This window comes from Antedon bifida, chromosome 6 (assembly GCF_963402885.1).
Source record: "Antedon bifida chromosome 6, ecAntBifi1.1, whole genome shotgun sequence".
Classification (NCBI taxonomy): domain Eukaryota; kingdom Metazoa; phylum Echinodermata; class Crinoidea; order Comatulida; family Antedonidae; genus Antedon; species Antedon bifida.
Genome location: NC_136231.1, coordinates 7,012,858 through 7,027,096, shown reverse-complemented (window position 1 = coordinate 7,027,096; position 14,239 = coordinate 7,012,858). Strand labels below are relative to the sequence as shown.

General features: G+C 33.0%; 1 protein-coding gene across 1 annotated transcript in view; it reads left to right on the top strand.

Annotated features, from left to right (window-relative positions):
• The first annotated feature begins 2,184 nt into the window (after nt 1-2,184).
• LOC144844130 (receptor-type tyrosine-protein phosphatase epsilon-like) overlaps nt 2,185-14,239 on the top strand; it is a 40,797-nt gene continuing 28,742 nt past the window's right edge. The window contains exons 1-7 of the mRNA XM_078700870.1: nt 2,185-2,215; nt 3,645-3,737; nt 3,982-4,284; nt 4,695-4,964; nt 5,990-6,121; nt 6,262-6,414; nt 10,730-10,864. Coding sequence (XP_078556996.1) covers nt 3,725-3,737; nt 3,982-4,284; nt 4,695-4,964; nt 5,990-6,121; nt 6,262-6,414; nt 10,730-10,864 — 1,006 coding nt within the window. The 5' untranslated portion in view covers nt 2,185-2,215; nt 3,645-3,724. The remainder of the gene's footprint in view (nt 2,216-3,644; nt 3,738-3,981; nt 4,285-4,694; nt 4,965-5,989; nt 6,122-6,261; nt 6,415-10,729; nt 10,865-14,239) is intronic.

Sequence of the window (14,239 nt, the reverse complement as noted above, 5' to 3'; positions counted from 1 at the left end):
TATTTACATTGTATTTATTTAGGCTTCTTTATTTTTGTAATGTTACGAATTTATATAAAATAGAATACTGTATATATTATTGCTATAAAACTACACGCTCTTCATGCATATACACAAGTGGTTTTTTTCTTGTTGTGATAAAGATATTATGGATATAAAGACTGCATTGTATATTAGTATACAATGTGTGTATATCTGATGTAAACATACACCTCGCCACATTCAAATGAGGACGTACATGATGTTTTACATTGTATAATTATCATAGTGCGTCAGAGGCGGATTAATGATTCATTTTCCTAGTAGGTTTGGGAAGAGTTGCTTGCTTGTTTTGTTATTAAATGATAGCATTATTATTATTTCAGCATGTATTGCATCCCTAGATAATGTTATAAGTGGAATCATTTTGTTTGTGATTTATTATGGTGGGAAGGAAAGCACGATCATTGGAACAATTACAAAACCTCTACCAATTAAGTATCATTTGAGGTAGATGAGTATCTACCCTCAAGAATAGAAAGAAATTTGAGCACTATAAACATTCAACAGATTACTTGAAGTTTATTGTCTCTAGACATAGTACAGTAGACGTATCGGATGGAAACAAGGTTTCAATACATATATGTTGATGAAGTAGATATTCAAATGGGATATTTATACGTTTTCTCTATCAACAAAATTCTGACAAAAATGACAAAATGAATACTGTATAATAATACCACATTTATATAGCGCCCTTTTCATGAGTAATCATGCTCAAAGGCGCTTTACAAGCATTATTACCCCAGTATTTTTTGGGATCAAACACGTATGGAAACATACTCCCATAACTGGGTACCCATTTATACACCTGGGTGCGGTGAGAGTTGGATTCGAACCTAGGTCTGACGATCGGTAGTCCAACGTCCAACACACTGCGCCACACGCCCTTTAACAAGTCTTTTGCTACTGACAAATGGAAATTGAAACTACGAAACATTTATAGCTTGATAGCTTTACATTTTGTGGAATGCTTTAACAAGTACAAGCATTAAGTTTGATTACCAAAACATCATTTTGGAAGATATTGCAGATATATTGCTATAATGAATTAATTCAATTCTTTAATTTTGTTTAATCTATTATTGGAATCCCTTCGTTTTCATTTTACCTTGGAAAATCAGTTCATTAGAAAAAAAAGAATAACTCGTGCATGAAATACTTTCTATAAATACAAGAGTTGTTTGCAATATCACCCAAAGAAATACAGTTATCATCATACGCTAATTTTGGTATATTTGCACGTTATGATTATCAACTAATTATGATGATGGCATGCAGTAGGACTAATTCATTTCGTAAAAATCGTATAAAATAAAAAGACTTCCTAGCTATCAGTTGCCATAAGAGTATATTATTTTTGCGAACATCCAAAATACAGTACACTTCAAAATGTAATTATGCTGATATTAAATACCCGAAATAATTTTAGATATTTATTTTAATAGTAATGCAACAATTTATCTTCATAAAAATTATGTTACTTTCTGTGGCATCGATCACTGATGGTTTCAAACATTTTAAGTCCTAGGACCTAACGTGCTGGACTTAACATAAATGCATCTTCTACATATGCTAATGTTTTTTTTTTCATTCAGACCACAACATGCAGTTGGATAATCATTTCTACTAGGTAATGGTCTGACCAATGTAACTGTATTGTAAAAACGGCTAGAGCTACAGCTAAATAAATACGTTGTTTTACATTGGAAGAGTCAATGGCCGTATGTACATAACTTCTCATGTCGGTTATCAAAATGTAGGCGTGTATTTCAGATGATTTTGATTGTCATACAATTTTAATAGCAGTATAATCGATAGAACGGCTTTTCTCGTCAATATTTGAAACATTTTAATTAAGACAAACGTATATAATGTAGGCATAAAGATGGTATAGCAATTGAAAAATGCATGTAAGCATTACACGTGTCATAGGCCTATTTTCTAATTGTCTGAATTATGCAAGTGTTTCATCATGTGAATGTCATTTTAGTGAAATCAACCATTTCAAGCGTATTACTTAAATTGAGAAGTTTATCCTTATTGTGTACACTTTGTATGTGATGTGTGTATAGACCTACATTATCTGAAATGAGGAGGACAAGAATTATTGTTTTTACTTGTTTTTTGCTGGTGATCATCTGCTATGGGACCTTACTAAAACACTCGGATGATGGTAATTTGTTTGAGTTTGTCTTTTTCGAGTGCGAGTTATAATCTATTACACAAATGTTAACGTATTTGTATTGATTCATGTCATATTATTGCTATAGGCTATTTTATTAAGACTATAAACCGATATCTAAACTAAAATCCCGAAAAGCTAATTTTCGATATCAGTGTAAGTAGTAAACAATGAAAATAATAATATTAATAGTAGGCCTAAAATATAAGAACAGTAACATGTTAATATTGCAACAATATTATGAATCATCTATTTTAAAATAATTGGTTATCCGCGGATTACCCCTTGTTGCACGTGTATCTCTATTTCTGGTCAACATAAGATTGTATAAGTTTGTCATAAGATTGACCTGTAGCTGTAGATGTGCAAGAAACTTCGTTATATGACGTCAGAGTCGCGGTTTTTGCAATCGATTTTCGTTTTTCATACCTTCTGTAGTAGATTATATTCATTTTGATGAACTTTAATAACAAAATAACAACGCACGTGCACGCGCACGATAAAATTTAAGAATCGTGTGCTAAAAAATGGGTAATTTAATGCAAATTTGTGCAAAAATACACCTATTTTTAATCAGTTATAGCTCCTCAGGATGGCTGGTGACCCCATTTTTTAAATGCTATTATGGAAGCTGATGAGTTGTAGTTATTAATTCATGTACAATTTATATCTACCGGATGTTCTGACGTCACCATATGGCCACTCGAATTTTAAAAATAGGATTTTTTCGCTTTAGTGCTAATTAATCCCATTTCATAGAGCGCGCATTGCGCTTATGCTTATTCCATTCCGCCCTAGATTTTAATATGTTTTTTCACGATCAATACTCTTTCACATGAGTTAAAATAATTGGAATTTTTATTACGTCATCATATAAAAAAATTAGAATAACGTGACTTGCTTAATTTCATCTATACAGTATATTTCAATCTGTCATAGCTCCTCGGAATGAAAAGTGACCCGCATGATTAAAACTTATTATGGAAGCTGTTGAATTATAGATATGAATTCATATACAAATTTTGTCTATCTGATGTCATGACGTCATCATATGGCCAGTTGAATTAAAAAAGTCAGATTTCCATATCTTTCATAAAAATTCATCGCGTTTAAACGAGAGCGCAATTTGATGACGTCATCGTGTTAAAAATTGGATTTAAAAGATGGGTCTCGTAATTTCATCTATGCTACGCTGTATATAACATATACAGTGTATTCCGTAAATACCGTAATATGCTGTATGATACAAAATAGGTACAATTCAGTACTTTAAACATATTTAATTCATGTCATAGGATGGCATAATAATTGTCGGCGTTCATATTTGAACGTATGTGGTGCATGTTGCGTTTGCGCGGAAAACCCAAACTCGTCAAACTGACGAGTTCAAATCTAGTTAGTTTTATTGTTGTATTTTTAGTGGTTGAATATGATATTCACGATCCTGAAGGGTGTATTTTGACGTATGAATACGAGAAAGCAAGGAAAGCATTAGAGAGGATGAATAAAAAAAGTAAGTCGTTAGTAGGGAGGATGTCAGATGGTAATTAAGTTGTTTCTTTTGATAACTGCATTATTTAATATCGATAAACTACCTGATTTATTAATATATATAGATCTCAATGGAGACACAAAATAATATATTATTAGCAAAAAGATAAATCAAAACGAAGTAAAACAAAATTTGCAGAGCTGTCGGGCAACACTACCCCTTCATACTATTATAATTGTTAAAATATTGTTAATATGTCTTGCAGCTGGTACACATTTAACAGTTGTTAACGTTAAGTCAAGTTTTGCCAATGGAGGAATGTATCAATGCTTCCCAGGTGAACCTGGTACGACAATAACATTTGGAAGAGCATTTAAGATAGCGCCCATTGATTCTACTGATGATCAGAATGTGAGAGTTCATAGTAGTAAATTTTCTGATGCTAGAGTATTAGATATTCCTATTCTAAGTGAAAATGCGTTTGGTGCTTATTACTGTAAAGGTGTTGTTGGAGGTGAAGAAACTATTGTGTACACTACAATTGTTGATACTCAAACCGTTCAGGATTGTAAGTAACATTTTTGTTGAAGTATAGAAGAGAACTCTTAAGCCAAATAGGTCAAATATTAGTTGTTAGTTTTGATCCTTCAACTACTGTACAAAGATTAGAAATTGATCCGCACAATTTAAATCTTTGACAATTATTTGTCTTAAGATTGTTAATTATTATGAAGAGATTAGGTTGTTTAACATACAAATTGATAATTTATTTTGTTTGGCTTGGACCAAGCTACAATAGAATATGTATAGACCCTTTTGTAATTATATTTCTTATTGATTCCACTTAATTATTAATTGGCTGAAAACATATACACTAGAGGATTGCGCGTGAAGCAAATACACTTTTACACTCAAATGTATTATTTATATCTAGGAATTATGAAAGGACAAAATCATAGTTTTTTAATCTATTTTCAGCCGTTATAATACCAACAAACCACAAAACAAGTATCACAGCTTCGGTAGGAGATACTGTGACTGTATCATTTGATATAGAAAGTAATCCTGATAATAAAGAACTAAACTGGAGAAAGGATGGTGATAGGCTAGATAACTACGAGGACCTTTATGATCAATCAAGCATAACATTTGAAAATGTTGAACTTGAAAATGCTGGAATGTATGAACTTCATTTTTATACTGAAAGAAATCATTTCCAACATTCATTCATTGAACTGATAGTTAGAGGTTAGTGGTCATTTTAACATTCATTCATTTAACTGATAATAGGTTAGTAGTCATTTATAAGTCCTCATTTCAAACATTCATTATTTATCTTTACTTTTCTATTCAACGAGGCAACCATACATTATTTGTTTAATAATACATCTACTGTTCTAGGATTCAATTAGTCATCTGCCTCTATCCTGAATCCAATGTCGAGTTTGTTTTTCTTACAATTGTAATTGTTTTTAATAAGGCTGACAGTGAAATAGTATCTTCATATAATAGGTCTAATGCATGACATGTGATACAACATCAACCAATCAATGACAAGGATCTACACTAGCATTGACTATTGACTGTACATTACTACACAAATGATTATTTAAAACATTTGGTATACACAATCAGAAACATTGCTTAAGTTTCACTTTGATTTAAACTTTTAGCGAGCACTCTAATACATGATGAACTTGAAAGCCACTCTGAGAGTGCATCCGCCTACTGTAAAATTCTTCTACATAAGATTTCTCTTTTATATTTGTGTGTGTTGTGTGTCTTAATGCTGTTTGTGCTTTAGGCTAATTTCACTACAAGCATGTGTATGCGAGTTTGGTGTTAAATGCCTTTCAACTATTATATTTTCAGTTGACTAACAATAGAACAGGAACGGCAAAAACAAATTTTAATTTTAAACGAAATAGGTTTTTTAAAACTACTCGTATCCAAAAAAACAAATTGTGTTTTAAAATTACAAATCACAAATTATAACTCTTGCCTTTTGTACAAAAATAAAGTTTTTTGGACAAGTAGTTCTTGTTACATGAAGACTACTCGTCGGCTTTTAAAAATTCTGTCCTATCTTTTAACACTAGCAGGTCTGAAAATATTACTAAAAAGTGGTCCAGAATGGAGTGGTCCTTGACCACATATCTATCTGTATTTTCATTTATTAATAATTTGAGTAATCCTGCAGACAGACAGACAGATACACTCGATCGATTACAACCTCCTTGGCGGAGGTAAATAAACAAAACCAATTCTTACAGATTGCCCATCTGGCCGTTGGGGTCCTCCTCGATGTACAGGTGTTTGTAATAACTGTTACAATGGTGGTGTATGTGATAAGACGGGTAGATGTATTTGTCCTCCAGGTTTTAGTGGATACAACTGTATGATTAGTAAGTACGAACATTCAAGCACAACATCTATATATTGTATGCATTAGAATGAAATTTACAACTTTTATGATTTTAACATTTTATTTTTTTTTTATTGCTTAAATCAAATATGAAGTTGAACTGGTTTTATTAATATTCAGCATGTGGTGGCAATCGTTTTGGACTTAATTGTGAATTTCGATGTACATTCGGGACCGATAATAGAGCCCAATGCAAAGGTACTCAAATCTGCCTGCCTGATCCATACGGATGCGACTGTATAACTGGATATACTGGTCTGAAATGTTTAACAGGTAACTGTAATATTGTATTTATATAATACACACCCGCAAACATTAATTGTAGAATTGTAAGTTTAAGCAAGCAATGAGACTACAAATTTACAGATCAGGAAAAGAATATTGATGGTTTTTATTTTTTTTAATTCAATGATAATACAGTATTGAGTAATTTATTTTTACAACTGAGTATCATAGTTTATGTATGGTTTTAATATGAGGCTTACACACAATATTTATATATTTACCGTACCACGCCGAGAATGTTAAAGAGTCGCTATCCAATCGAGTTTGAACAATACCATGAAAGTCCCAGTGGTCTAATGGTTAGGACATCTGCATATCAAGCAGGCGGTCCGAGTTCTCACAGATTTCCTCATCTTTATCGTTTCAAATTAATTAATTAAATTTCAGTATCACCGGGCGGTTTAGAATTAATGTTCATTGCCTGATGTGTTTATATATATAAAAGTATCTCTTCGGAGATCCCGCCTCGTCAATAAAAATACTGAAAGATGAGGGCGTATCAATGTGATCTCTGGTGCGCGTGCGTACAACTGAGGACTAGTACTGTTCCGCCGGCGTATTTTTTTTTTCTAGGACGAACGTGGGCAGAAATCATGAATAATTCATTACCTTAATTATTTTCTATTATAAAGAATTGCAAGATAGCTTATCTACTTCCTAAATATACTAAACCTAACCCTCTAAATAATCTCTCTCAACTATAAACAAAACACATGTTCATGAAAGACCTCGAACCGAGGGCTCCAGCGTAATAGGTTAAAGCCTTTACCACTAGACCAAACATTTCGGTTGGCTAACGCTGTTTACACTACTTATTTAATCGCTCTGCATGCTTATATAGCGCCCTCTATAATGTTCCCTATTATGTCATAATTATTCATGAATCGTCCTGGAAAAAAAAATTACGCGTTCCGCCGTACCACGCCGAGAATGTTAAAGAGTCGCTATCCAATCGAGTTTGAACAATACCATGAAAGCCCCAGTGGTCTAATGGTTAGGACATCTCAAGCAGGCGGTCCGAGTTCGAGTCTCGGTTGGGGCGACTTTTTCTCATTCTCACAGATTTCCTCATCTTTATCGTTTCACTGTACTAAAAACATACCGTACAGTCAAGCATTACGTATCAGACGTATCTGTTCTTCAGATTTAGATTTTCAGAATCGTACCGAAGAACTAACCGGATATCTCCGGAATAGAAATTACAAGAAACTGCTATAAAGAAAGCAAAAGATATTCCTCGATGTCAAACACTGACGTACAAACCACGTCAGCCAAAAAATTTGACAAGAGTGCCATTGTCACAACTTATCACCCTAGGTTGCCTCCATTACGGGCTATTATTGAGAAACATATGCCCATTCTACAGTCCACAGAACCGTACGTCTCAGGACTGTTTTTCCGGAACCACCCATTATTGCATTTCGTAGACCTCCCAACCTTCGTGATATATTAGTCAGATCCAAATTGAAGAGCGAAACTAACTCTCATGACAGCCAAAATGTGGGCAGTCACCTTTGCGGCAAATCTTGCAAAACTTTTTCATTGGTTGATTCTACTGAAAAATTTAAGAGTAACCAAACTGGCCGCATTTTTCGGATAAGACAATCAATTAATTGTCTAACCAAAAACGTCATTTATCTCATATACTGTAATATTTGTGGCAAAAAGTACGTCGGAGAAACAAAAAACACTCTCCGTATGAGAATGACACAACACAGATCAGCTATCAAAGCATTAAAGCTTGATCAACCTGTAGCTGAACATTTTAATTCAGCTGGTCACTCGATTGCAAATTTCAGAGTTATTGCAATAGACCACGATGTCAAATGGAGCGACAAAACTCGGAAAGACAAAGAAAACCACTGGGAATTACAACTTAAAACCACAAAACCTTTTGGACTTAACATTAGGAACATACTCCCAGATCGGTAAAATTATTCCATTGACTACCAAATTTAAGTTTCAATATTAACCTCCATTTAAGCTGTTTTTTAGTTTCATTCCAAAATTGTTTATATCTCTACTAAGCTACCTTCTTTGTTTTCTACTCTTATTCAGACTCCACCCTATCTCCTTTTGTTGTATTTCTGTTATCAGGCAAATAACAGTAATTCTAAACCGCCCGGTAATATACTGACTAATTAATTTTAAACGATAAAGATGAGGAACTCTGTGAGAATGAGAAAAAGCGCCCCAACCGAGACACGAACTCGGACCGCCTGCTTATAAACACATTAGGCAAAGAACATTAATTCTAAACAGCCCGGTGATATACTGAAATTTAATTAATTAATTTGAAACGATAGAGATGAGGAAATCTGTGAGAACGAGAAAAAGTCACCCCAACCGAGATTCGAACTCGGACCGTCTGCTTGATATCCAGTTGCCCTAACCATTAGTACAATAATTATTGAATTAACAATTAATGATTGTATTAGGCTCTACCCATGGTATTGAGCACTTTCTCCAGTTGATCTGGCTTTCTACTTAGTATATATATATATATACACACAACAGGCAAAGAACATTAATTCTAAACCGCCCGGTGATAATTAATTAATTTGAAACGATAAAGATGCGCTTGCGTACAATTGAAGACTATAGTGCTGTTCCGCCGTACCACGCCGAGAGTGTGAAAGAGTCGCTATCCAATCGACTTTGAACAATACCATGAAAGCCCCAGTGGTCTAATGGTTAGGACAGCTGCATATCAAGCAGACGGTCTGAATTCGAGTCTCGGTTGGGGCGACTTTTTCTCATTCTCACAGAATTCCTCATCTTTATCGTTTCAAATTAATTAATTAATTAATTAAATTTCAGTATATCACCGGGCGGTTTAGAATTAATGTTCTTTGCCTGGTGTGTTTGTATATATATATATGTATATACTGGCTGTTTTACTTCTCGTTTTGATTTAGCTTTTCGCTTTTATTTTGTATCCCCATTGAGATCCAGCCACTGATACCCACAGCATTATCATTTTTTTCAGTAATTTGCCTTTCGATTTATATAAACACATATATATATAAATTTACGTAAGAGAAAAAATCGGTAAATCGCGCGTTACTTCTAGAATTTTTACTCGATGGTATATAAAGTTGGTTCATACGTTCGGCACTGATTTTAACCACCTAATGTAACCCTGTTTACTAATTAAGTTGAGTTAGATAATGATTATTAATTATTGACGAATAAAACCAGTTGTACCAAATAGGGATGTGTTTCTGTCATGGTATAGGCCTACACGAAAAATACCCGCACACAATAATACGATGATGCTTCGCATTTACCTATCTCCTTCTACGATAATTGTTTTTAATAGCTGAACATTTGTTAAGCAGCTCGAGTACAGCATTATAATGTTGAAGACAAGCCGATTTTCTTTTAAAAATACTATTTTGATTTTAATATACGTTTATACAAACGTATTGCTTGGCGATGAATGGTAACATTCCAATCTCTCAGTCTTCCAGTAGAATTTGGTGTAACACAAGTAGGTAAATTTATGGGCCCTTGGGATAAATACATAAACCATTTTTTGTCGCCATTTGAAGCGCAAATGGCTTACTGTGTGGGTGGGTACTGTTTAAACACATAATTATACAAATAAACCTTATTACTTACAGTTGCTTCTAAACGTTAATTGTATTAATTAATAATTATAAAAATATAAACGTCGTGGTGTATCGTTACATGTACTTTACTATTTCAATCGACTATGACCGACAGTGACAGTTTCAACAAAGTATTAAATCGCAAATGCTTTACTGTGTTTAGTGGTATATTATTTATAAAACAAAAAAACAAATATGTCGTAACGGATAAAGAATATATTTTAAAATGGTTCATCTTTGCACCCATCCTCTTCACCATCCATCAACCCTAATGTTACATACAAAACACAAATTGGGTTTGTTTGAATTTGACTCAAGTAATTCGCAGGGTGCTAATTTTAGTTGACTACATAAATCACCGTGTCTATAAAACATAAAAACAAATATGTCGTTACGGATAAAGAATATATTTTAAAATGGTTCATCTTTGCACCCATCCTCTTCACCATCCATCAACCCTAATGTTACATACAAAACACAAATTGGGTTTGTTTGAATTTGACTCAAGTAATTCGCAGGGTGCTAATTTTAGTTGACTACATAAATCACCGTGTCTATTTATTCGTTCCTGCAAACGACATGTATTATTTACATTTGAAATCGCCAGTTTTTAAATAAATAAAATAGTACATGCTATAGGCCTATAATCATTTAAAATGCAATTAATAATAAGGTTATACAACTTTCAGACTGTCCAACTGGGAAATTTGGAGCAGGTTGTAGTCAAGAATGTCACTGCAACTCTGGAGGATGTAACCAATATACTGGAGAGTGTACAGTCGGTAGTGGCTGTTCTTTGGGATGGTATGGAAGTAATTGTCAAGGTACGGCATAATAAATTGAGACAACGGAATTGGATTGAAACATTATAAAGTAGATTAAAAGCTTCTAAGCTTTTCTCATCTTTGCTATTTCAAGATTTACCAAATATATCTGGAAAAACAAAGTGATATTTTAATTGATCATAAACAAAACGTCTCTTCATATGCATTTACAGGCATTGAAGAAATTCTAAACCACCCGGTGATAACATGAGAATTAATTAACTAATTTTGAAATGATAAATACTGGATAAGCAAATCTGTGAGAATGAGAAAATGCTACCCAAACTTTCTGCTTCATATGATGTTTTAACCATCGTAATATTCAAATTCGATTGGATAGCGACAGAAATTTTCAAATCCAGAAAAGTGTAAATATATATATCTTTCTTATTGCAGTTCCTGAAGTCTGTCCAATTGGTTACTATGATGATTACTGTACTTCAATTTGTCATTGCAATGTTGCCTGTGATAAGACAACTGGTGCGTGTAGTAACCAATAATGCACGGAAGGTTTAAACAATGTAACGCATGTGAAGGTAAGTAACTACAGTACAGTATGTATACCATAAGTAAGTGAGTAATGTAGTAATTATGTACTTCATCTATAATAGAATTTGGTTAGGCCTACTAATGATAGTGTGGATGATGTAGAAATGTTGATATTGATTTTTATAGGTGACCCTAACTAAGAAGTACGTCTGAAAAATGGAAAGGCTTCTGTGACATCATCTACTTTAAGTTATGTGCTACTATATTGTCACCTTTATATTGCATTCCAGTGCTGGAAAGAAGCGAATCGATTAAATTAAACTACACCTGTAGTAAAATATTAGAAAACATTTGCACTTCGCTACCATCTTGTTTGCTTTTAAATCCTGCTCGAACTTGGATTACCTCACTTGATACTAATACTGGTGTCACTCACGTTGGCATAATAGCGGTGGATTATAACGGCGTGAATGACTTGAACGGTCTACAATTTGCAGACACAATATACGATTATACACAGTAAATGTATACGATACTGATGATGATGTTTGTATCAATTCAACCATAGCATATATATTCTAGGCCTACTGTCGATATCGAAGAAACTTATTGATTGTTGCAAAGATGCTTAGGAACACCAAGTACATTACTTGGTTTTGTAATATATCATGATTTTATCAAGTGGACACTGTTACATTAAATGTAAAAAGATAGTGGGATTTAGGTCTATGCGATCCATAGTAACAGAATTGTCTTGTTGCATCTTTATAACGGTCATGTTGAATACTGTTCCCCTATTTGGTGTTCCAAGTACTTACGGAAAATCAGCACCAAACCTGGACAAAATTATTTACAAAGCGATTTTGGCACGAAACCTTTCATAGAACCTAAAACAGGACCAAAAAAAGGTCTAAGGATTTGGCCCATAGGAAACCTTTTATGGCGCTATTTCAAAATGGCCGCTTACAACTTATTATGCTTGTATCTTAGTCTCAGAGAGTTGTTTAAACGATACATATTTCTATTCACCATAATAGAATATTTTGCCCAAAAGTGATCGGAAATGACATTTCTGACGTTTTGACATTTGACCTCAACTTAATATTCCATTATGAAGAATATGAATATGGGATATCTTCTAAAACAATTTAAGATCAAAAGATCTGTGTTTGACGGTTACCGAAATACAAGAATATCAAGTTGTGAGCGGCTATTTTGAAAATAGCGGCATAAAAAAGTTTACCATGGGCCAAATCCTTTTTTTGGTTAAGTACTTTAGGTTCATTATGAAGAGTTTCCTTCAAAAATCGCTTTGTAAATATTTTGTTCAAGGTTTGGCAAAAAAATTTGGTTTTTAACTCTAACTAAAGAGAGAAAAGATTCAAACCGACAGCAGAAACAACAACGTATTTGTGCTTAATTTAAATACTATTGAATCTCAAAGCAATTTACTATACTATTATTTTTGTTCGAAATGTTTTATATAGTTTAGGCTATAGTAGGCATTTGAAAGTTTAACATTTTAAATATCTTGCATTTAAAACAGATAGAAAAATGTATTCCACCTCAATTTATTTGGGTGTGGAATGGGCTTCTACCAGCAAGTAGATATACGATACAGGGTACTGTATCTATATTTACTTATCCCAGTATCATAGGACAATATTGTGATACAGCGTCACATGTGTTTCACATGTATCGCCTAGTATTATATAGACAATGAGATACATCACTAAGAATCAGCTATTCATTCTATATAAACAAAACATTATACAAATAAAAAGAGACAATGATGAACAAACGATTATTGAAATTGCTATAACATATTTGTGGCACAAAATACTAAAACAAATATCAGTGTAGCAGTTCAATTTTTTCAACTTTCAAGCATTTTCTAAAAAATCACGCCGAGAACAAGTGTGTTTAAATGGATAGATATTTGTGAAATGTGCTATATTTTGTTTTAATAATGTTGCCACTTGCCACAAGTATAGTTTTTGTCGTTTTTATGTTGTTACTATTCCTTTACTATAGTGAGTGCCATCTAAGAACCTATGTATTATAGGTTCTTTGATGGCACTAGTCGGCATTTTGATTTTTGTATGTTATACGTATGAAACGCCATTTGTGCCAAAATGTTAATTTTTACCAATATTATGTCGAATCACCGTCTAGATCCTAGACTAATGGCTATATACATAAAATGCCTCAGCAAAACAATCACTATTGGTCATCTGTTGCTCTCTTATGTTCCATAATGTTTTGGATCTTTTTTGCGTTACACAATTCCCTTTTTAGAAGCATTTAGCAATTATTAACTTAAATGTATGGAGAATTTATTTAATATCTAAATTTACAAATACATGTTTATATAATGCTTTTGCCAAAATAATTGAATTTCCTGCAATTAATATTAATTATACTGATAAATATTGATACATATGCATTTCTTTAGGCTTATAATTTTTTTTATTTAGATAAAAATAGAATAGTATATGTATTATTGTAATAACGCTTCATACTTAAATTATGTAGTGTATGCACAAGTGATACACTGAACTATAAGCGGGAACCCATTAGAATGTTTTGTATTTTTGATTTGATTCTCCTAAAGCTAACATGGGTCGCACCACTCAAATGATGTACTAGGCTACAGGTTACTTTACAGTTTTTCAGGGGAGACGCTGGGGTGGAACACAAATTACGATTTATCTTGATTTTGTCTTCTAAACAGCATATTACCATATATGCAATCTTTCTTGTGGCGGATACAACACTTTAAAAAATGTTCTGAAGTAAATAATTGAGTTAATACTAAGTCAAAGCCGTGCTATATTAGTATGATCCAATGTTTTATGTGCCATTATCTATTTATTACATTTTGTT